This window comes from Pieris rapae, chromosome 5 (assembly GCF_905147795.1).
Source record: "Pieris rapae chromosome 5, ilPieRapa1.1, whole genome shotgun sequence".
Classification (NCBI taxonomy): domain Eukaryota; kingdom Metazoa; phylum Arthropoda; class Insecta; order Lepidoptera; family Pieridae; genus Pieris; species Pieris rapae.
The window spans coordinates 4,478,059-4,503,983 of record NC_059513.1 but is presented as its reverse complement, the minus strand read 5'-3'; the positions used below and the strand labels follow the sequence as shown (position 1 = coordinate 4,503,983).

Sequence of the window (25,925 nt, the reverse complement as noted above, 5' to 3'; positions counted from 1 at the left end):
TAATAATGAGAAAATTTATATACATATTTAAAATTAACAAAAATCGTTTATAACAACAAAAATGTATTTGAGGAATAAAATGTCTACGTAATAAATGACAAAATCAATTAATATCCCATTTTTGATATAATGCGTAGATCATACTAACTAAGCATTATGAGAATTATTCTACCCTAGGTTTGATTCCTAACCAATTTCATTTTTAACAATAAAATAATGTCCCATCTTAATAACATAATTGGATCGCCTTAAGAGTGTAATAAAACCAAACTGAAATTATCAAAAGATTTGTATTTTATGAAAATAGGGTTTGAAGAATATTAGGAATCTGTAGTATAAATATGAAGTACTCGTAAAATATTAAACTTATACCTTTTTTTTTTCTTCAAAAAATAGGAAAATTTGTAAGGGATGAAGCTGGTTTTAAAGAAAAATTATTGAAGGCTTTATATTTATAATAAGATAATCATAAAGAAAGCATACTTAAAGTAAAATTGAATAGACACAAGTATTGAAGGATAACATATACGATGTTACGATGATATTATTTCTTGAAACTGGCAATTAATCTGTCTGCCTCCCTAAAACCTGCCTCTACAGCCCCATGGGCGGCAGAAAATCTATGGTGGGAAGTCGCTTCACCCGCAAAACAAACAATTGGGAAATTTTCCCCATAATACAAAGGTTCACTTAAGGTAATTGAACTGCCGCCTTTTTCTTCATTAGCAACACTGCGGTAGGAGTACGAACCCTTTACAAGAACATTTGAGGCCCACTCCGTTCTGAAAATAAAATAGATTTAATGTTTTTCGTGTTTGAAGTCAGAATTACAATTATAATCATACATCCTATAATCTTGTTTCGTTTTTTCAAACTTTTGGGTATGGTTTGAAGGATGTTCTTTTCATAGTAAACGTTCTAAAATCTTTTGTAAATCTAAGGATTATGAACAACTAGTTGGTACCCGCGACTTTGCACTGGATTAGTATTATCGTGGCGTAGAAAAGAACGAATGTTATGACATTAAAATAACTTTTGGGTCACATTTGAAAAAAAATCTGTTATAAATTTTTGACAATATTGTTATACATTCGCAATATAATAACGTATTAATATTGTCAACATGAGATATATTGTAACCAAGCACTGCAGAGCCCTGGACAATTCACACAATACGATATAAATTGTAATGTGCCTATGTGTTATCCTTAGCTATAAGCTGTATTATTGATAAGTTTCATTAAAATCAATTCAGTAGTTTTGATGTGAAGGAGTAACAAACTATTATATAACATAAATATAACCATTCATACTAACAAACATTGGCGTTTATAAATTAAGTAAAATATAAAGCTCAAAACTTTGATTGCGTAGAAAATATACATATGGGTTCATTTCTTAACATTGAAATATATCAAGAACGGTTCTTAGCACTTTGTGTTTTTGTCGTATCTGTCCTGAAAATCGTAAAAAGAAGATTAAGAATTAGGTACTAAGTTGGGGATCTGACGGCAATAATAATAATACTAACCGAGTAACACATTTCACGGGAGCTACATTAAAGCCCTTCTTGAAAACCACACTCAAAAGCTTTTCGATCCCAACTTTCACTTCATCAACGGTCAATTTCTCCATTTTCTCAGCTGCAGCACCATAAATCCAGGCAAGCAAAACATTTGGGTGGTATTCAACGGTATTGAACCCAGAAATTTCTGTAATCCACTGTTCGCTTTTATTAAATTTTGCTTTGTCTTCCTCCCGCCATAGAATTGTGAAACAGCCGGGTGTTTCGGGCCACCAAGGTTTGGTAAATTCGATATAGATTTTGTCCAACACGCAAAGTTGCAGGTTGTTAATTGCGTTTATTTTTTCAGCTGGTAATTGTGGTTTGAATAGTTGATTGTGTCTAAAAAATACATATTTATGAATAACATTGTTATTTTTTTATTTATGTTTTAAATTAATAAGAGACTATAATATAGTCTCTTATTTATAACCTTAACTTAAGCTGTATGTACAAAATGTTAAGGAATTTAAATTGAGAATTTTTGAACTGGGAACCCTGACTCGTGTGACATCTTTAACTTAAAAAAGGTACGGAAGCCTTATAAACGAAGCATATTTTTATATATTTATTATTTAATACGATTAACATTATGTATATAAGCGTATTTTATTATAATTACTATGTAAAAAGTAAAATAAAATGCGCTATGATATTTTGCGCAAAATTTTGATTTGAAATATGATTGAATTTTAAAGAAATTTTTGTCGTCTCTATTTCATATTGGTTTTCTGAGACCTCACGAACTTATTATCGCAAGCAAGTAATAATTGCGCACAAAGAAATTTCCTTTCGATTTAATGAGTCGATTAGGGCAAAACTGCTTTATTGAAAACCCAGCCTTATGTTATATTCAAACCAAAACTAGCGGAAAAGATTTAAGCCCAAACCCAATAACCTATCTCAATCCATTTTACACCGTTTGAGATAGATCTTAATCTAAATATGGGTTAAAGTGTGCCAATAACCAATCGAGGGGTTGATATTAAATAGGGGATCGATCGATTGTCACGGTCTGACGTCAGATTGTTATCAATCAGAGTTGTGGATTAATTATTGGGTTCAGGCGCTAGTGAACTAACCTTCATTATCTTAATTAAAATATAACTAACACGAGAAAAATATATCTACAACTGACTACCACAAAACCTAAGTTCGATTAAGTTTAGAAATTGAACATTTACCTATCCTTCAAAACTCCCAAAGATACAGTAACAATAACACTCTTAGCGGAATACAGACTTCCGTCCTTGCATTTAACATGCACCAAAGGGTTGCCAGCTTGAGGTGACCGCCATTTTATAGTCTCCACTTCTTTCTTAAAATTGATTTGAATGGGCAATTCCTTTGAGGGATCGGGATATTTGTTCTGAAATTCAAAATTATAAAATTGAATCGCCAAAAGTTGTACGAGCATAACTTCCACGTACCAGTGATTAGTTACACAGTTAGACACGTACTGTGTCAGGATATGAGTATTTTTGTTAAAACGAATAGAATTTTCTTATAATAAAATATGTGTGTAAATAAGATGTGGTAATCTTGCAGAAAAGATCAGCAGACAAAAGAAGTGGTAGACCGAATTGTGATTAAAGAAATTTATAAATATACAGACATATATTCGAATCTAGTTATTATTTAGTTTCTACAAATTAACTCGAAAAGATTTTGTTTTTAACTCTTGAACATAGGACTGACATCCTTATACTTATGTTAGTTCTACGAAATATCTCTCAAAATAGACTATTAATTATATTTAAATATCGGCCCAACACTGTATTCCTAATGCTGTTGAGTAAACATCTGTTTTGACAGGCGTGACCCACTATCTGCATACCAATTTGTATGGGAACGACATTAGCTCAGGCTTTGTCACGTGACCATTTTTATACAAATTCGCTTAGCGTTAGTGAGTCGCCTGTTGCAAAAGTACTTAGTCTTAAGCACCCTGGACTGATTTATAAGATATTGAATTAATAACTTTTCATAAACGACTTTTAGAATCGAGACTTAGGGACTTCCCGCATATCAATCGTTGTAGCGACACCTGTAAACTTCGGCTACAATCACGGCGATGACATATCCAGAATTGCGCTAACAATTAGGTTATTGAGTCCTCCGGGATGCCTATTTGTATTCCAATAGCACATTTGGAGCCCCTGAACTAAGTCAAGAGAGACCTGTACATCAGGATACTGCGCTCTTCCAACGGTTTAATAAAATTGTAACCTTAGAATTGGTACCAAAATACTATCTAAAGGAAAATAGAAAGCTTCGACTTATTACTAAAAAAAAGATACAGGTTTACATGGTTGAGATATTTGTATACATCAGAAGTGGATGACTGTGATAATGTTAGTGAAAATATGTATGATAAGTGATCTATTAAAAATATTTACCAATAACAAATCCAATATGGTTCTGTACCCTCTTCCTTTCCAGTTCAACATGAATTCGCCTTCACATCCCCAACTCTCCTCTAAGCCCTTCAACGACTTGCCATGTAGAGGGTCGGTTTGGCCTCCGACATGGTTATTTTTCTCAAACCATTCTAGAAAGGAATGGGATAGCTTTGCATCCTTTGTCAGCGTGGGGTTGGTTTTCACTCTAAAAGATTGTAAAAGTTGTAGTATAGGTCTCATAATATTTCCATTTCAGCCAGGCTATATATAATACACTTTTTACCTGGGATTTTATTGGGAATTAAGATCATAACGTATAAAAAGTTATTAAAATATACTCACGCTTTTCTAACACATTCAGAAACGGATTGGCTTGTATTCTTATCTGCTTTCGCTACAGCCTCATCCAAAGCGCCAATGATAGATTCACTCAAGTCCGATTTGAGAATTTCTCCGTTTGACAGCACGTACCATTTATGGTCAGGTTTAGGGCGTCCCAAAAGGCCTAAAGGGTTCGCCATTTCAAAGACTATGTTGTCCTTTTCGCCATGACACCTAAAATAAACCCAATTAATAACTCTACTAATATAATAAAGCCCGTTTTTCTGCAACTGTCATAAACAGTGTTTACGAAATGTTGTAGATATTTATTATATAAGGGTTTTTCAAGTTTAAGTACCCGCTTAATTATTCATACTATATACTATCACATTTTTACAAACATAGCAAATAAATATTATTTTATTATAATTACAGCTGTATAATCGAAATCAATTATTGTTTTAAGAAATAAAAGCTAGTATAGTACATTATAAATCGTTCTCTTCCGAAATAAAATTTGTAACGTACGATTAACAATCTTATTCAAGTTCAAGCCTTTTTCGTTAATAAAACATTATGAATTGTATCTGGCCTAGGCCGTTAAATTATGTGACATACGTGTATAAGATAAAGATATCCTCTTACCAAGCAGCGCCAAGATCTAAATAGCAGTCTCCATATTGAATGGTCTTAATTCTTCCCCCGATTCTATCGTCAGCTTCTAACCCCAGTACCTTTAAACCGGCATCGTGGAGCTTTCGCAAAGCCGCAATGCCCGACGCACCGCATCCAATTACAATTACATCCATTATTTGCCTGAAATAATAATATATCTTTAAATATAAAATCTTTAATCGAGTACATTGTGTCAATAGTAAACGTATGACGTATAGATACATCTATCCATATAAATTTTGTATTTCTGGAATTATTTTTTAAATATGTTATTCAAACGCCATTAATGCTATGCCATTTGCTGCAATGTGTGTCGTTACATTTGACCTGGTTATTTTACAACCTTCATTGATTGATTTATTTGTTGATTAAACTGTACTTACGTATTAACGCCACTGCGGCAAATATTTAATGGTAAGCACGTTTTAGAATAACTCCGTTATTAAAAAAACATACTAGTAATATACTAACCTAACGTTTTTTTTAATATTCGAGGTGGAAATGCATTTGCCACATGCCAATACGTCTACCGGGACAAACTAACCTAACCTAACCAAACAATAAATAATGTATCATCAAATTCGGGCGACGGATTTCTGAATTGTTACCAGATTAAACTTAACAGTTTTAATAACTTAATCAAGTTAAATTTCATATTCCATAATGTAGGTATAGTTAAATAAATGTATTATATTCCCATTAAATTCTCATCAAGAAGTTCAACACACCGAGATGAGATGGTTCCTGTATTCTCCGGTAGTTTTTGCATTCTATATACCTAGTGCTATCCTTATCACAGTGTCCACTGTCGTCACATAATAACAATTATATCGAAAAGCCGGTTTGCTAAATTTTATATTGCAGGGAGTACTATAAGACAAAAATAAGTATTTCCTACAAAATTAGTTTCCATTTGAGTTCCCTTCGGAGGCGAGACTCTTCGGCCTTAAGGTTCAAAGAGCCAATTAAAGATATAAGGGCCTGTTTACATTTTTGTTTGTTATCACTAAGTAGGTTAAGCGTGTAAGACGTGGTTTTGAATATTATATCCGTATCTATAGCTGACACGCGACATAACCTATAAATTTATCCAAAATTGTTGATAATGTAAATAAATGTTCACTCACGTCATTTTTATTATACACCATAAATAAAGGAGAACAAATCTTTCACACGACCATCGCAAACGTCTTAATATACATACTTAAACATGAAGTCAGCATTATCTCCTTGACCTTTGTCGGGTAATTGATAATTTAAATTTTTATAAACACACAATTATGTAATTTTAATGCTAAACTTACATTTAGCGTTTCTTTATTTTCTTTATTTATTTCGCCAGCGTAGTTGACTGGGGATTAAGATTTCCGTAAAAATAACAATTGAATATCGCGTAATGTGTAAAATCGACGAGGCCTGCGAATAGACAGCGCTAGTGCAATTGAATAGAATGTACGTAATATAATTAACATTTGTAAACAAGAGCTAATAAATAAAATCATACAAACGTTATATTTGTGAATTTATATAAATACTTTCGCTTTCGTGTCGTTAATAGTGCGACAGACACACAGAGTCCGTTGAAGCGTTAAATCCTTTTGTAAACAATATATTTCCATTACATAAAGCAATGTTTGGTTTACCACTAGAACTAGACTTGCAGCATTCTTGATGCCTCGTCTGTCCTGCGACATGACGATTAGGTGTCCATCATTTTGTATAATCAAGGAATAATGCATCCATGTAGCCTTCCATACTTACTTACAATTATTGTTTCTTCAGAGCTCAAGCCTAGCAGCTCTATGTTAATCACATTGCAACTAAATACAAGCCATGAAGGCTGTAAGAAAAAATAAATGAGTTATTGTGTAATATTACATAGTACAGTCCTTAGTCTTCGTTAGTGTGCACTATGTTACCCTAATTCGTAGTTACTATTTATTCCTTTAGTACCGTGATTGATTCCGTGATATTTGTATGTAATGTTTATAGCTTTTTTTTTAATTTTTCTTATTACGTTTTATATATACATTCTTAAATAATATCTTCGGAACCTTGCCTAAAGGGACTCCTATTAATACACTTAAATTATGACATGTTTCTATTTTGTTGAATATTAAGTTTTGAATAAAAATATAAATAGATACTTGTGTATCTTAAATAATCATGTCATCTGTTGGGCTGCATTGTACACATTAAATTTAGAGAATTTATATTTTGATTGTCCAAATTTTTCTGCAATCATGGAGATTCTAAATAATACGCATCGCCGCGGACAATGTCCTTTCAATGATGTGTAAGATTTATTACTTGTGGACATGAATTCGATTCCCGGCTGTAAATTAAATTTATGCAGAAGTGATTACCTGCTGATTAGCATAGAAGTAGTTACGCATAGAGGCGGCAATTTAATAGTGCTAAAATGTGTACACTGACTTAGGTTATGAATAATTAAAAAAAGTTTTTCGTATTCTTAGAATTATAATTTTAAACGAAGTCTTTAATTAATATATATTTTGGAGGAAAATCTAAAATTTAATTTATACCTTTAGTGCATTACATAAATAATCTAAAAATTCTATAGAATTACTATTAAAGATTCGGTATAAGCCTCCAGCTATAAATTGTGTATAAAATATTGACTGTACATAATTGTGGTAAAACACAATATAGACATTCGTTTCGAATTTCATGTTTACCTTCGTAGTAATATCGAATGCATTTTCTATTCAATAAGCACGCAATATTTTTTTAATATCAAAGGCGGATTACTGAATAAGCAGCACACGTAGAATTTGTAATCGACCCAGGTTTTTAATTCGGTTAAACATGTGTAGATTTAATAGACAAGAGAAAGAAAGTTGGATTTTCGTTAAAACTATTAATTTCGAACACTTACTAAGCAGTAGGTGAAAAAAAAAACGTGAAAACAAAGTCAATTTTAGTAATTATAATTTTATCTTTAAAGCGTTGGCGTAGCTTCTTTTAAACAGAAACTGAATGTCATGCCTGTTTAGGATCTTCAGCATCTAGTAGAGATCTTTCAACTCCCTTGGCTATGGATGTTATTTTACCAATGGATAAATTAATCACTTTGATTCAAAAACGCAAGAGCATATACTCTATAATTTACGTAAGTCTCCTATTATTTATTATTAACGCGTTAGTATTAACGACAAAATAGCTACAGATACTTGAGTTACTTGTGACGATTATATTAATACTTAGGTATTAATATGATCATGGTTTTTATGACTTGAAGTATCTCAGGATTAAAATCTGAGTTACTTTAAGACAAGCCTAGAGATAACATATTTTTTATCATAATACAAGTTTATCATGATTTCTATCCCGACTACAGGTTTTTATAAGCCAGCTGTTGCGCAGGTGGGAGACGCACGCGTCCCATACATGAAAAACTTTTTATATAAACAAAAAGTTGGAGGTTTTAAATACCAAAACTGGAGGCTGAGATGATTCGTCTGTAAACATAACGGAGCAGTTCACATTTACCTCAATGACTGAGAATAGACCTGGAATAAATTATTTAATTCTCGTTGCTTCATCATCTTTCCTGCATCAAGCATTGGCGAATTATTCTGAAAGATTTTTTATTAAAGATTATTGAATTTGAGAACAATTATCAGGGTAATTTTTTTCTCAGTAAAATAAATATCGATTAAATGCTAAGTTATATCCGATGTGGCGATAAGAGAAGGGGTGCGAGTCGTAGCAACATACCCAGTTGCCAATGTAAATAATAGCTATCTTATACAAATATATAAATAACACGGAGACACCTAACTGTGAATTAAGCAGTATTTTTCTTTATATTAAAGATGGTAAAGATTTTATATTGAAAATGTTCATGAATGGGCATGTACCATGTAGAGTCAACATGTTTTGCTAACTTAGGTACGTGATCTTGAAAATCGTTCGTGACGTAATTGTTTAGATTTTGCAATTCCTTTCTAATATCAGTTTACAAACACGCGCTCTACAAACAATCAGTGAACTAAGTACTTTTGTCTCGATGTTTTTTGTTGCAGACTATTGTATATTGTTGGGGTAGAGGTGTATTGTATGCACCCTGCACCGGTTTGATTGACATTATTACGGCAGGTAGAACCGCGGGGGGAAGTTCAGTTAAATCGCGTCCGTCGCGGCGAGCGCTCGCGTTGCGTGTAATCGGAATGCTGGAAAACCAGTCGGCGGGATGGCGGGCTTCAGATTAAGATTTGCGCTATGTTGAAACATGCTCAGCGGCCGCCGGCGGCAAACGATGCCGAACATCGCTACCAAAACATGCCGCGGCGGCCGCACCATCACATCCCCCTGAATGTCTCCACATTGGATTCATCCAAACACTCCGTCGGAGGAACTTCGGCTAGCGTGAGCCCGGGAGCACAACCACAGAACACAAACCCACCCGTGCCAGTCGTCGCACCCATTCCGGTGACTTCTCCACCTAAACTGGCTAATGGGAACGTAACAGGGTTGCCATCAAGACAATCCTCAAGAAGTAGAAGCAATAGAGCTGCTACGGAGGAAGCCTTAACATCCCTGGCGTTGTTATGCCTGGTTAGCTTACTCCTAGCTTTGCTAGCTCTTCTATTTCTTTTAAAAATTTCTGCGCCTGCGACGAGCGCGCCTGAGGAATTTGCGGTGGTGTATGAAGTGACATTAGCCCTATGTGCCTTAACTTTATCATTGAACCTCTGCTGTTTGTTGGTTTGTGCTATTCAGTTCCTGTTTGCGGTGAAGCTGGTACATTCCCCGTCCGCGCCGAATGGCCGGTGAGTGAATCAATCAATTTCTGGTACTTTCAGTATCCGTTACTACGATAAACCGGTTGCGATCAGGTTAGGATACAAAGTTACGTGCAATTACGGAATTATTTAAATATTTGGATATGTTATCTGTAAAGGTTAATTCAGATCGTGTAACTGTAAGGAATATATATTTGGTATGCGTGAATTCATGATGTCCCAGTTCGGATGATTTACCGAATACGATTTCCAAATTATTACAGGTTTCTTTAATTTATTGGTATCGCATTATCAGTGTTTAGGAGTCATAAGGTGGCAGGTGTTAACGGTCGTTGTGTCGGTTATTTATTAATGGCGGGTAAAAAATGTTCCGCATTCAACGGTTAAAACGTGCGCACACGCTCTATATTTGTAATTGTTCTGCAAACATTTATAATTAGCGTAACGTTTTCGTTTGGCTGAGAATCTATTGTCGTTTTGAAAATTGATTAAGTAATCAAAATAGACTCAATCTCTTCCGTAATAGCATTTTAATAGAAATTGTATGGTAACTCATTACAGAAAGATTTGTAAAGGTCCGATAAGAAGTGTAGGATTTGAAATTGTTTATTGATTTAAAATATAATTACAATTTATGGCATACCTTAATTTATTTAAGCTTAGTAAAATTTGATTTAATACTCCATATAAAAAAACTTTGAAAGTAAGTACTTGGAATACTTTTCAGCATTAATTTTAATTACTTTAGGAAGATTTTAGATTAAATCTAACCAGAACCTAACCAGACTTTATTTAGTATACATAGTTATTTTAACAAAGACGTGTTTCAATTCCGTTATAGTTTCATTCCCACAGTAAACCTCAATTATTTACAAAATAAGAAACTGCTGAAAATATTTATGTTCCGTTACACTCAATCCTTTATAAAACTAGTAATTGGTTTAAACTTTAAGTAGATATAGGTACCGGTAGTCGGTCTTCCGCGTGGAATTCTTGTTGTGGTTCTAGCTCGCTGGATCAAGTATACATTCACTGTTGGAGCAACAAGCCGAGAGAATGAAACGATAATTATTAAATAACTTCATTGCTAGCAGCTAAAGTGAAAACCGAAATAATAATAAAAAAATCATGACTTTATTTTCAAACGGCTGAGAAATTTAACAAACTTTGACCTGGGCGTCTTTGATTTTTATCTTCGCTTAGTCTGCCGAATGACACAGATTCATAAATGTTAGATATTTTAAAGGTATGTGAGCCAACAACGGGATACGGGACTCGTGATGATAGAGACTAATCAAAATATTTCGAGTTCGCAAATGCCGACAGGTTGAGAACCGGTCTGTCTTCCGACTATCATGACCTTAAATCCGAGGTGTAAAGCGTGCTTGGGCGCACCCGTTTGATATTATCATGTTGACGTGTTAAGGGACATATTGCATCTTCAGTGATGTAAGGGGCGCCAGTCTACTTCAATCATACGTTTAATGTGTCAGTGATAATGGTTGGTTTTTACTATAGTATCTACGATATAGTTTTATTGAACATGAAATTTAATGTTAAACACTGACTTTCGAGCCCAAGAGTAGTATAAAATGCTTTAAATGACTGATCCTCTTACCGGAGTCCAGGTAGATCGATCTCTGATTATGATACAATGACATTATAAATTTCGATGTATTTTTCAAAAACTTCTGCTACTGCATAGTACTGAGCCGTTTAATATGTTTTCAAAATATGAATCGAACTACATATTAGTTTGTTTTATTTGCGGGGATAGTACATAAAAATAAACTTTTACAGGAATAAAACTGTAACATTTACGTGGGAATTATGAATTATTTCTTACTATAGTGAAATAAAAATGAAACTGAGAAATTAAGTATAAAGAAGTTGGTTAAAATTTGAAAGTAACCTCACAACTTTCCAGTTAACTTACCTACGCAAAATATTGTCTTATGAATATATAATGTTCCTGTTTGTAAGTAAAATTAAATAAATAAAGTATTGAAAAGATAAGTGCCAATTTGTAATGATTAATGATTACACATCAAGGTAGTCCTTGACTTAAAACGGATGATATTAGGAAACAGTGATTACCAATAATACATTTAAAACAGTTTTATTGGAATGTTTTTTGAGATGAGTTCTTGAAAAAAAAAAAACAAGTTTCTGATACTATATCAGCCGATTAAGATAGACAAAATTTCTTTGAAAACTTTGAACCATCGTCCACTTATTTAATTTAATTGCAAAGCCCAAAATATGAAATTGTAAACATGTACAACTTTTATATGTGTAATTTGAACTTACGTCGCTATCGTCGATTGAGAAAATATTGATAATCAATCTTTAATAATATCATCAAAGAAGATATGTTCTGGTTACTAGGAAATAAAATTACACATTTTATTTCGACCATGAAATGAATATAAAAATGAATCAAAGAGAACGTGCATAACAGGTACGTACATACATATCTTATGTAAGAGAATTCAAGGTCAATGCACTCAGAAATTTGCTCTATGTAATTCTCTAGGGACTAGACTGTATCATCTAAGCTATGGTTAATTTTAGACTCAATTAAATTTTTTCTAAGTACTTATAAAAATTATAAGAAGCTACAGTACAATTTTACTGTAAAATTTTGCTTTCTATAAAATGTAAAAATATTAACACTGGTACACATTTATGTTATTTCCTCCGGATGTTTCAAAATTTTTGGCACGACAAGAAACATGAAAGTAAAACTTCCTTATTGCAGGAGTAAACAAGCGTTTACGAAATGTACTATATCAGCTGAATTTGGGTCAACCGCGCTGAGAATGTCAGTACCTATTTTACATATAAATCTTATAGAATATTAGGTAAATTTACTTTAGACTTGTACACGAAAACCTTATAAAGAAGAGTTGGTTTGGTCGGTAGTACTCGTTAGTGAAACCTGGATAGGATTGAAAAATTACTGTCTTGGCTGGTTCGAGTAAGAAATTTTTTTTAAAGGATTGAAAAAGAATGGCAGATATCGGATGAATATGTTTATGACTATACCGGTCTGAGACTATCAAATAAAAGTTTTTTCGAAACCTGAAATTAACATTTTCAGTATACATATATCTCGGTCTCCGTTGCGTAACACTTACAGTTGCTCATGAAATGTCCAGATTTCTCTTTATTTAGTTCGGTTTCATTTTTACCTTTCTCCTTACTCTTATTTTCGCTTTTGCGTTATTATGATTTTTGTTGCAAATTGCATATGCAAAACCAGTTAAACTTATTACAGCACGAGACACTATAATATGTTCAATTTTTAACACCCGTTTAAGATTTAAACCAAATAACAAATATGAACAATAAATTTAAATGGAATTTGTACAAATTGTTAGAATCGTGATTGACCGGAAATAATCGGATTCTGTAACCTTGTCGAAGGATCTTCTGATAACCGGTTCTATCAGCGTAAAAGGGTCCGCAGTTATTTGAATTCTTCCCTTGTAACTGATCATTGATTCAACTCTAAAAGCTGTTACATTTGTATTTTACTGGCTTAGTTTTGGGAGCATTTACCACAGATATTTATGACAGATTTATTTTAAATTAATAACGCCCCATCATCTTTACATTATGCACGAATTTATAGGAAAATTAATTAAAGTACTTATGGTTACTTTGTTTCTGTTGAAGACGGGTTTTAAAGTTAATACTTGTAATGAATACGCTTCTGAAACCTAGTATAGAAATTTTATACTGTGATACTGCATTGCACGTTATTAGGGCAGAACCCCGGTGTCAAGTTAAGACATCCTCTTTCTATTATACTCGTAATGCTAGGCAAAAAATGTGGCTGGATTTTTTTTTATAACATGGTATCTTTATAATAGATAAAGATGTGTTCTACAAAACTGTACCGAATGTCTTTGCTCTATTGTCAATAGTTACTTCTTATTTTATAGGTATAATTTATCATGAAAGTTTTCATACGAAACTTTAACTTGTTGAAAAATATTCTATAGTCTATGTTCATTAGGGATTCTAATAGCTTTTCATTCAGTCCATTCATTACATAAAATCGAATCTTTCCTTTAAAAATATTAGTGTGGATAGAGCGTACATATAATGTATAATAAGTATAAACAATTTAAAAAATACGAATTAAATTTCGCAGAAACGTTAATTATGTGCACTTTGTAAGATTTCTTTACCAAGGTATTTTATATTAGTAGCTTGATATGTATAGTACTGTTAAATACTAAACATGTATATACGTTAAAGAAGGTATAAATTTTAGCCACATTTAATAATAAGCTATTGAATATGATTGTATGAATAGTAAAATATTTTTCAACTCTTACACAGCTATAGTAAAAATTCAGAAGCAACTTCATAACAAATGCTTTTACGGGCTTTGCGTTTTTAACTGTGAATATGAATGTAAATAATGTGCGATATCGCTGTAACATTAGTTTAATACTTTGGGTGATAAAAAAAACAATAACAGAACCAAAATGTTACAATACCAGTCATACTATTTATCACATTATATCCATTATATAAATTTAAAGACTGACCTCGCAAAGTTTTTCAATGTTACGGTTAAACAAAAATGTCGGTGCGCGCACCATAGATAGTAGTTTTTTTTCAGACAGATACATAAATACTATTTAGGTTCTACTCAGTATGACATAATATTTTATATTGTATCGTCGCCTACATTTAATTTCAAATACGCTGAATGTAGGCTAATTTAATATGAAAAAGTAGGCTTGTATTTTAAGTGATACCGTAAACGTATCAGAAGGCTAAGAAGTGAATCATAATACGAGGTTAACAAGTTTTTCATTCATCAAGTTCATTCATTTTAAGCGGATTACCTATTTTAGGTTTTATTTGAGTTTTAAGTCTATAATTAATTAGCATTTATTTTTACACAACTTTTGTCTTTTAAGGTTATTGAGATAAGAACCATAGATTAAAAACTTAGTGCCTAAATTAAAGAAGAAACGAAGACCTCTTTAAGTTAAATTCAAATTATACAAGATGGCCAAAATGTTGTGGATAAAACTACTAAAAACTAGGGGATAGATGAGGTGAGCTGCAAAAAATTACTCTACGGGAGGTCCTTAAACTCAACCCTTGCAGACTTATAATTTATTTTGCGTTTTTATAAGAAAATCGACTAGGATAGATAAAATGCAAGACTAAAGATATTTCGGTAATATAATTTAATTTGAACTCGAAAAATATTATATTATTTTTATTTACATCAATAAATAATATGTCCAAGTTCAATGTAATTTTACTTAACATGCGTACACGGTAGCTTAAGGCTTACAAATTCCACTAATTGTGAAGAAATGTAGAAATGCGTGGGTAAGCTTGTTTGCTAACTGCCAACTTCGTGTTGGACGACATTCTGAAACTCCCACGCAGGTTATAGTGGAATGATGAGTTAATGTTTAAACTATATTAACACAAGTTTAAAATTGAAAAACCTTATTAAATTAAACTAGCGGACCAGAAAGACGTTGTCGTATACATTTAATAACTATTTAAATATGACGGAACAATTGTGGACCGTAGTAAGTAAAAATTTTATAAATCGAATCCACTTGAACATCTACAAAAACTCGGTCCAACCGTTTAGGAGTATAATTATTATTCGCGATTATTAAAGTAAAGATATTGCGTTAAGTTATGTATATTATTTCTAAGTTATATTATTAAATAATATACCATGCATTACTAGCACAGCTCTAGTGAATTTTCGGAATCGGTTCCATAGTTCCTAAGAGTATTTTTCAGTACAGACATTATTTCATATAGTTTTATTGTAAATAATAACAAAACAATAGGTACAATTTACTAGTTATATAAATAATAGTGTTTTTTTCGCAATTATTTTAAGGATTCTTACATGTTGATATATACAAATGTTTTTGAAGGTGAAAAAGATTTTACCTTGATTTAATAGTTAATTTAAAAGTATGGTGAGGAAACACGGGAAACGGGTTTGACTCGAGTCGATTAAGGCTTCGCAGCGGAATTCCTGTATCATGTGGCATTTTATTTTTGTCATCGTGAGAATCGATGCAAAGGAACTATTAGTTTATTAACGAACTCAATACAGGATCATTGATCTATAGGTACGTACAGTACGTGTTCGTGAATGCAGTATTCGTTAAATTTGCGTCTTTGAAATTAGAGAATAGATAATAATTGTCATACATACTATCTGCCCCGAAGTTTACGTAACACTTTAAAGATTTAATTTGGAGTCCTAAAACCCTTGTTGATACATAAAACCTTTTTAGAAAAATTATTATTTTTAAAGAAAAAACGGGCAGGAGGCTCGCTCAAGAAATTTCACCAATACCTATGGCAACACATAAGCTGACAGCTATGACCGTGAGTGACATACATAATCATTCGTTTTCATTTTATTTGAAGCCTTCACGGTTGGATACACACTAGATATATTAACATAAAATTGCAAGATAAAGATAAATATGAAAAAAATAGATATAATAAAAGAAAACTAATACAAATTATCTTATTTTTAAATAATAGATGTTCCACATGCTGTGTCGTTCGTGACTGCAGAAACCCTACAAATTGCATTCTTAAACCGTTTAAAATTAAGGAGATTATGATCTCCATACAATGCATATTCCCGTTTATCCTAGTTAATAAACTTCCATATTCAACATTATTTCTATTTAAGGCATTATAAGAACGTAGGATTAATGGAAAAACTTGGGTGAGAATATTTTCATTTTAAGACGGCATTTTATAAGAAATTTAACCATATCGCTGTAATAAGAATTTAATTTCAAATTTACTTATATAATTAAACGGAATATAAATTAGTAGCAGAATAGTTTTCTGTTGCGCGTTTTTATTTATATAAAAATGTATTAATGAAATTTTATTAGTAAAATATATTAAGGTAGATAATATAGCAATACAAAAGTTTTAAGTGTGATAGTTTCACACATTATTTTAGGCCATAGGCTAAAGCTTCTCACAAATTAAGCTATACTCAATGTTATTTAAGGAATGGTATCGGCATGCGAATTCCATAGCGGCCGTTACAAAAGCATTCCAACTTTTTGCTCTCACCTCCAGAATTGGCTAGGCCAGACAAAAACATACAAACAAAGGTTTACGTTTTGACTTTTGGTCTTCATATTGCGTCTTAAATATAATGCAACCATCTAACCGGTTTTTTTCTTAGATAACGAATAAACCAAGAATGCAAAAATACCAAAAATCCGAATTCAACCACTCACCACAAATTCCTGTACTTAGAAAATTTACATTTAATAGAAAAACCGTTGAACAAACAGTGAGAATCTTTTTTTACGATACAATATTTGCAATTTTCAGGTGTTAATAATCACACTCGCGCTTTCAGTGTAAAACTAGGACTTTTTTTCTTTTGTATCACAAATAAACTACTTGTACTGATTTATAAAAGCAAACTAACGCACGATTAAGAAGTTTGATAGGTGTTGTATTTTATTTATTAAACATTTAATTTACAAGATGATAGTATCGTGCTTGTTACCATGGTTACGATGTTTTTTATATAGAAATAATAGCCATGGTAACATCGGTTCCCTCTTATAGGCTTCGAAGTAAATGTTAGTAAGGGCAGGTACTTGGTACATTGTAGAATGTAGATATAAACCTTTTATACGCAATTATAAGATGATTATAGCAATGCGTACGACCTTCAGATGCAGGTAGATATTGCGAAGTAAACAATGAATTATGCTACCTAATACAATGTATGAGAATTTATTTTTGTGTGAATTTAGTGAGGGAATGCGATGCGATAAGGAGCGCTCTTTTGCAAATTGCAAGGGTTGCCTTCTATAACCAATATCCCCAAATATTTCTCAAGGCACACCTATAAATTCAACTTCACATACATTGATTCACCGAGAGTTATTACTTAGAAAAGGTATCGTTACCCAATGAAAGGTCTTATGGTAATAGTATCGTACCTGTTATTTGTGTGTGTTTTTCAGTTTTTAATTTAATCTTTCGTATTCCAAAAGGAGAAATAGATTTAAAAAACAGAGGTTATTTTGATTAATTGCTATAGTGTTAAATTTCAATCACATTAACAAAAAAAAACCGCCATATTCAGCACAAAAAAAGCATATCAGAATGGCGCCAAAAGAAGCATTACCGCGCATGCGCGACAGTGGCCACAGATCACTAATAATTAAGGAAACCTACTTGGTGATAATATCTGCTGTAACGAGAGTGTAATTAATTTTTACTACTTCATGATGATGTCAATAAGAGTTATTAAAATACTGTTAACTAAAACGTCAAGATTATATAATAACAGCTCCAAGGGCATTACTATCAAGCAAAAATGGAACCAAATTGAATTATACCGATTGTAAGATTAATTATAATGGAGTATATTACCAAATTCAGCTATACTAATTTTATCCAGAAGGAAAAATTTAGAAAAAAGGTATTTCACTATTTGAATAATTCCTAAGTATTAGTGGTATATGTGTGAGCGAGAGAATATATTAGCGGATCACATGTTGTGTGCAAGACATTGCAATCCTACTGTCAATAAACAACTGAAAGACGGTAAAAATTTAGTAGGAGGGTTGCTGTAGCAGTTGCATGCAAGGTCTCTTAGTAGAGTAGGAGGAGAAGTGGGACTGTCCGTTTCTTTCGATATCAAAGGTCGCCAGTACATATATTTTAACTTTCGTAGGCGATGATTGCCTAATTGTATGAGGAAAATATAAAGCTTTTTATGTGTGTCAGTTGCAAATTGATGTTTCAACCAATTACCAAATATAAATAAATAACAATGGAGTGTGAAATTTCTCACAACGATGGGAAGTATCATGATTGCAAACATTGTAATGTAATAATTGATTATATATTTTGTGAGTAACACAATAGATAAATAGTTTTCTTTGCCAATCAGTTTATATTAAAATGTTCTTTCAATTCGGCGAAAGGACTTGAATCCAGGTCATGTATATGTGTACATTTAAAAAAGAGTATTCTATTATAAAATGTTTTGGTTTTGTAATTACAGAAGTTTGAAAAGTATTGATGTGAAAGCATAACAAACGCTTTGCTTTTAAATTAAATGAATTAACTAATTAGATACATAGATAATCCAATTAAAAAACGGTGAGAAGTTATTAGAAATCTAACGCATTTAGTTTCGCACTGGGTGGATATCATAAAAGTAATTAAATACTGTTTTATCTGAAATCAAATCTTCGAATTAACTGTATCACGGAGTCTATGTATGTGTAACAAAACAAAGAAACGTGAATGATTAGTTATATACTTTAGTATTAATTGGGGAATTTGTTTAAATACAGATCGACTAATAAATCAAACTAGTAACCGAGTCAGAACGACCTTTCCCGCCATTTATAAAAATAAAATTCCACGAGTCAAACAGAGGAATGTTCACGATTACTTGAATATACATACCTTAAGAATTTCTTGTACGAACCGGTCGTCAGCTGAGAGCGAATAACAAAAATGGCGGCGAAGCAGCAAGTGTTACTGATAACACAATCTTATCCTGGACATATTTAAATTCACATTGTTTACCTTTTACGTTGTAAATGGTTTAGTTATCAATTTATGGATAATCGCGTATAGCTATTTGTTTTTAAAGGATGATGTATAATTACAATAATTTTATTATTTTCCGCTTTATAAGTAAATCACTTGTATAAAATGTATACTATGTATAAATGTATGCTATCCATGACTAAAGTGACCATTTATTCTTTGACTCAAAACGGGACATTGGTTTAATTTAGGTTAAATAATAATGTTTTTAATTTTTAATTTATTTTATTATTATTAATTACCTAAGATGTCATATGGAAAATGGTGTTATGGTTGCTCTTTACAAACGTTGTGTAAAGGTAATATGGCGATCAAAAAGAGTGGCAGAGAGTTAATTGCCAGTTCTTCTCTGCCGTTCTACGCGCTTGATTTGACAACTGGCAGTAAATGTTTAATTAGAAGGATTCAATGGTATTTCTTTTTTGACTTTCATAAGTACAAAAAATGTTATTTGAATAAGTTGTCAATTTAAAAAAAAACTTTAAATTATTTATTTAGAAACAGTTAGATGTCCAAATAACTTTTAACGAATCACAAATATAGGTATCCAATATTTTTACTAATACTTATATTTCTCAGAAGAACAAATTTGTTCTAATATAGCTGGCGACGATTTTAAACATAAATGAAAATGAACTCTTCGCGCGATATTTTTGTTATTATATGTTATATGTTTATATTTTGCTGCTCAAATTGTCGCGTGGTTTCTAAAAACGGGTCAATTTCAAGGACACCGGGACGCTAATTTAAAAAAATGGACAGTCCGTTCAAAACGGGACGTCTGGCCACGGTATCCATGACCCCGGCATAGTCTGGTATCATTGGGTGTTGAGTTGCCGATCTATTTCGACTGGGCGGAAACTTAGCGGCGACTTGTAGGAATAAAACACTAAGGTCCCTGAAAAATAAACCTTCATTTATCACTTTCATTGATTTGCAATACTAGGTATGATTTATATAGAAATCGTGTTTTTTCTTTTACTTTTGTTTCATAAACGTTTAAAAATTTCATATCGGGAAGCGGGAAAAGTTTTATTTAACAATTATTAACTGTTTTATAAAAGTATTGTGATGTATGTACAATTATGTAAGAGATATTTAAAGTTTAATAAAGATATTATTGTAATGAAATGAAATTCGCGTAGATTAAGCATGAAAGAATATCTCATAACATAATTATTAAATTGGAATAAAACACCACCATAGTATATAAGATAAATAAACTATTTACATAGAATATGCTATTTTATTATGCAGATAATCATATCGCACTAATCAACATAATGCACTTGCGTTAATAATTAATGCTCTTACAATAAATAACATTGTAATGCCATAGGAAAATCTGTGAAGGACTGCTTAATAAAACTATTTACCAAAAATAAAGTTTTCTATAGAATATCGTGGAGGAAGTTGTTAAAACCTGACTAGTTTAAAGGTCTCAGTGGTTTATACATAAGTGGCGAATTTGTATATATCCTAATCGGTTAGAATAACTTTGTAAGCGTATTACGTCATCACAGTTGTCGCTAGTCGCTACAATATTTTATCATTAAAGGCAATATCAGCCTTATTCAATACTATTTACAAATACTCCTGAATTATTGTGTTTTAAACAAAATGTAGAGTTTCAAAGTAAAAGTTTCAGTGTAACATAAATGTAGTTTCGGATAAATTACCATTTTCTTATCAGAGTTCGAACAATAACACGCTAAATATATTCATTTCGTTTGACATAGGTTAAAATACATATAAAATAAGGTTTAACCAACGACTATTTGTTTAAATTTTATAAAACATAATTATTTTTAACGGTCTTTTTGTGACATATTCCATAATTTTTAGGACTTTTATTGCAATAATTAACAATAACTAATAGTTTTTTTATAAAAGTTACTAAGTTATTCATTTTTTCCGATTTCTTTGTTTTTTTTCTATTTCCATTGCAATTTTTCGATATTTCCGAAATAGATATGTATTCTGTAAGGGCACTGCGTGCGTCATTGAATAGCCCTGAGCCTTCATTCCTTTACATCAAAATTAAACTTATATCATGCATAACAAATCTTATACTAAATTTGTGGAACACATTTCAAACTAGAAGGGACACACACATTGAGATAAAAAAAAAACAACAAATGTAAATGATCTTAACTTCCTTGTTAGTTAACAAGTAGGCTGTTTTAAATTTAATGTCCCCTTGACATTTCCTACTTAATGAAGTTTTAAATCTAGTTGAAAATTGTTTATTAAATGCTCGTATTTAAATATGGTAATAGGCCCAATACGTTCGTACTAGTTAAACTGGTTTCGAATAGATACAGCTATGAAGTTATTTAATGATCAAAGTAATTATGCAGTAAAAATAACTTTTAAAGAAAACTATTTTCTGATATATTGCAGAGCACGAATTAATGTCATGGTTTGATGCAGATAATACAAGGATGCATTGGTAACCCGATTTGATGATAATATTATGGCAAACCTGCAGTTAAAAATTTATTTGTAATAAATAAAATATCGTTGAAGCATACGATATAAATGTTTTTTTTATTTACAAAAGTCTGACGTTCAAAGTTAAGCGCCCGTCAAAGGCTTGGACAATCATAGTTTTTTTTATGGTTTAAACTCTGTAGTTGACGCTATCTATACAGCTACAGATAAAACCTAAACCATGGAACTCTGGAGTATTTGGTTGGATTGGTTTCCCATCATACCGGTCTTTTGAGACATCTCAACGTTACAAAACACCGCAGGTTTGCACTTAATGACAGTTATTAAATGAAATGTCACTGACACAAGTATAACCCGATTAAAATAAACAACTACATGACACGTATGGAAATTGAAGAACCGGTAGCGATTCAATTTAGCCGCGTTATAATTAGGGCTGTCCAGAGACAAGTTTTTGTAGGTCACTAATTGAAACTGGATTTATGTAGCTTTTTGTAGAAGTTGCATAACCCTGAACGACGTGGGAATTGAAAATGTTTTGCGAGTGAGCTTTGCTGCGTAAAGATATTAGATTATGAAAACCATTCCAGAAGATTTCTCATTGTTCCAGAAGGGCGTAGTGATATAACGTTTAGAATATACAAAGCGCAATATTTATTTGCGAAAGACGACAGCGTTTAATTTTTAAAATATAATAATAGTAATTAAAACTAGGTAAAAACGGCATTTGCGCATCCAAAGTTTCTGACCAACCTATTTGCAGGGCGGATTTATTTAAGGGATTTTTGGACTGCAGTTAATCTGCTATTAAAAAAAATCAATCCTAAGGTTGGAATCCTTGAGATCAATAAACTCACGTGCGTGTCTATCGAACGGAACGGGAATTCCCCGTCACTTGGTTTCGGACAGTGTATTTTACAGGGGACTTCCCCGTAATGGCCCAGAGGCCCACAAATGCGCGACCCGTCCATGTGCCGAGCACTTAAACAATTTCAATTGTATGTACAACTTTGGCCTAATATAATAAAATAATAATAAGAGCGTCTGTTTTGCCAGCCCTATATGAGCCAGGTGTAACCGTGAGCTTGAAGCAAATATATTACATGTATTAACAAGTTTTAAACGTGCTCAAATCGTATTATTACATAATAAAAATTTTGTAGTAATATAAATTCCGTTGAACTTTAGGTTCCAATTGCAATGGTTTTTATCAACCGCATCTAGGGACATATAACATAACAAGTATTGTTATAATTGTAGTTGTAGTATAATTTTCTGGATGCAATAGAAAGTTCTTACTACGAAGACTTCATAGAAATCCTAAACCGGCCCCAAGTCCATAATCCTTTAGCTAACAAAATAAGTCTCTTGACAAACAAGCTTTGAGCTATGGCTTCTTTAAATGAGGATTAAAATATTTCCATTTCTTATTCTACAGTCTTTCTTTTAAATTGGATTCAATAAAAATTAGGATAAATATATAACTAGCTACGGATTGTGTAAATATGAATTAATAATGATTTTCTGTTTCCAGGTCTAACAAATATTTGCAGAAGTCAGCCATCACAAGAGTCTGTGCCGTCGGAGGCTTTTTTATTTCTATACCCGTATTTTTAACAGGTAAATTTTTAAAGTTAACAATTATTAAGATGCGTATGTTCGTAACGTTTCATGCTAAACAAATTAAGTAATAATTTCGTTAAGAGAACACATAAATTACTTTAAAAAAGACGTGTTTTTGTATTCCTTAAAATGTAACTGGAAGTTATTAATAAAATCTATTCCATTGCAGGTATAATACTTTACACATTTATACAATTCCATTCAACACCCGCAATAGTCACATCGGTATTTATTGGCGTGGGCATTATATTCTGCGGGTGCGCTATGGTTCACAACGTCTTCGTATGGCAGAAGGAAAAGACCAATTTGGTGAAAGCATTTCGTACGCAAGAAATTGCAATGAACACGTCAAACGGGGTGGTTATGAATGGACATTTGAATAACACTGGAGTCGGCAATGTAAGCTTTCACCACAGCATGACTGCGCCGTATACGCATCCAATCACGCTTTTGCAGCAGGGCGGGCCTTATATTATTAGGTAATCTTTTTTTTAAATATATAATGACATTGTAATCTTCTATTTATATAACTTTTTGTAATAATATTTCATACCTAAATTCTGTGTTAGATAAATTGTAATAAGTACGATTTTTTTTTACAAACCCGAAGTTTTGAATTGTATAGGTTTTGTTTCAATATTTTTCTTACCTTCAATTTCATGTTTCAGGCCTCCAACGAGTACACCACCCGGTGAAGGTGCGGCAACTCCAGGTGTCCCAGCTGCTACCATCGATTTAAGCCACGACACACACGAACTTAGCACACTTGTTTAAACTCCACAGACTCTAGCATAGCCAATCTTAACACAACTGTCATATAAATTCTGTGAAAATATGTGGCAGTCATAGTTTTCTTTACTAATGTCCATTGTAAAGTTACGGCTAAGGATTTTTATTTACAATTATTTAAATTTAGAACACTAAGGGCCTGTTTCACAATGTATGGATAATGTACCAAATAGCTATGCAACACATAATTATTCGAAAGATAAAAGTTCCGAATAAGATACTTGGCATTTCAGAATGAATAGCGCTATCTGACAGTCGTAAAACGCAAAAATACTGTTTATTCTACCAATAAGTAATAAATAGTTTATTTGGAACTTATCCGGACATTTTGAAATATACCCTAAATTTAAATAATTGTAAGTTGAAATTATCTATAGTCGCTAAGTAATATGGCAAATTAATTAATCTATGAAAATAGAATTGGACAGTCAGAAAATATTTCTTTTTAACATTTTTAACGTGAAAAAAAATATCTAAATCTAATAATTACTTAACTTGAAAACTTTCGATTGTTTTCTTGTTATATACAAAATTTAATTTCAACAAATATAATTTCAAACTGTCTGTACACTAAGTACTTTTGGTTGAAATGTATGCATTTCTATAAATAATTTTTAACAGTGATAAGCTTAACAAAATATAAGTCATCTTTTCAATTTAACCTATATTTTTGGTTCATGAATGTAATGAAACAAAAATATTGAAAATTTGTGTGTGGCTACTCAAATCACAGAAGTTTTAACGACAATCTAATCTCATTGTTCATAAAACTTATATCAGTCTAATTGAACACTTAACTAAAATCCTCTTTCGTCTCTTTCTGACAAATTGTGTTTACGATGCGATGAAAGAGAAAGTATGTTAAGAGTGCTTTGGTTAAATTGGTGCATTTGCCTGATTAAATAACAATTTCAAAAGAAAATAGATTGTTGGAATGACTGTGATTTTTCCAACCATTACGGTTAACTGTATTATATCTGTACATATTTATCAATTAATTTAAATTCGCCATTTATTTAAGTAAATCAATAAGATATTTATAAATGTTTTAATTTAAGACTCAGTGCCTTTAGTAACTTGAATTAAAAAATATTTATGTATGAAAATACAAGTGTCATTTTACATACTGTTTATCTGTGGTTACATGTGGAAAATCTATGTGAATAATTTTGAACTTAGTTAAATATAATTTAAGTCCAAAGTTTACCGTGTGAATTTTACTTTAAAACCGTTTATAGAAAATTAAAGATATCGGGAACATGAGCCTAACTTATTTGTCTAAAGGAATGGTCCGCAACGCATACATATTTATTTATATCACATGAATATTATATAAATAAATTTGTATTAAATATTCGACTCCATAACTTAATATATGTGACAAAACATTATCTTTGTATTTGATGGCAACGTTAATTTTATGATTAAGACCGTTTAGCTAACATTCAAAAGCAAACTAAGTGCGAACTAACATCTGTCAAATTATAATCAGATTTGACGGTATCAAAACCCTCATTTGTGATGCAGATAAAACTATAATAAAATTGGAAATTAAGAAAAAAATATTTTAAAGTATTTGCACAAATTTTGCATTGCATTGATTTTATTCAGATATTTCTTAGGAAATATTTTAGCCAATTCGAGAATGTTAAATAGTACTATATTGGTTGATTTATTGTATATTTTGTACAT

The 25,925-nt window shown here is 31.7% G+C and overlaps 2 protein-coding genes across 3 annotated transcripts; one reads left to right on the top strand and one right to left on the bottom strand.

The window, feature by feature from the left end:
* Positions 1–39: 39 nt before the first annotated feature.
* On the bottom strand, positions 40–19,347 carry LOC111000890 (spermine oxidase-like). Of its 2 annotated transcripts, none has more exons than XM_022270493.2 (7): positions 19,221–19,347; positions 4,933–5,103; positions 4,309–4,521; positions 3,964–4,171; positions 2,749–2,933; positions 1,532–1,906; positions 40–782 (listed from the first exon to the last, which is right to left on the bottom strand). In XM_022270493.2, the coding sequence occupies exons 2-7, from the start codon at positions 5,094–5,096 to the stop codon at positions 545–547; spliced, it is 1,383 nt and encodes a 460-aa protein (XP_022126185.2). In that variant the 5' UTR covers positions 5,097–5,103; positions 19,221–19,347; the 3' UTR covers positions 40–544. The 2 variants fall into 2 exon arrangements, with proteins under 2 accessions (XP_022126185.2, XP_022126184.2); XM_022270492.2 differs by lacking the exon at positions 19,221–19,347 and adding an exon at positions 6,090–6,192.
* Positions 9,089–24,392, top strand: LOC111000891. Its single transcript, XM_022270494.2, has 4 exons — positions 9,089–9,758; positions 23,356–23,441; positions 23,614–23,923; positions 24,113–24,392. The coding sequence occupies exons 1-4, from the start codon at positions 9,208–9,210 to the stop codon at positions 24,216–24,218; spliced, it is 1,053 nt and encodes a 350-aa protein (XP_022126186.2). The 5' UTR covers positions 9,089–9,207; the 3' UTR covers positions 24,219–24,392.
* Positions 24,393–25,925: the final 1,533 nt, after the last annotated feature.

Coding starts and splice junctions, on each gene's coding strand:
- LOC111000891 (XM_022270494.2), top strand. CDS start 9,208: ATGTTGAAACATGCTCAGCGGCCGCCGGCGGCAAACGATGCCGAACAT. Junction 23,442..23,613: donor TATACCCGTATTTTTAACAG/GTAAATTTTTAA, acceptor ATTCCATTGCAG/GTATAATACTTTACACATTT. Junction 23,924..24,112: donor GGCGGGCCTTATATTATTAG/GTAATCTTTTTT, acceptor TTCATGTTTCAG/GCCTCCAACGAGTACACCAC.
- LOC111000890 (XM_022270492.2), bottom strand. Junction 4,172..4,308: donor TCTGAATGTGTTAGAAAAGC/GTGAGTATATTT, acceptor ACAATCTTTTAG/AGTGAAAACCAACCCCACGC. Junction 1,907..2,748: donor TTGGGAGTTTTGAAGGATAG/GTAAATGTTCAA, acceptor TGTATTTTTTAG/ACACAATCAACTATTCAAAC.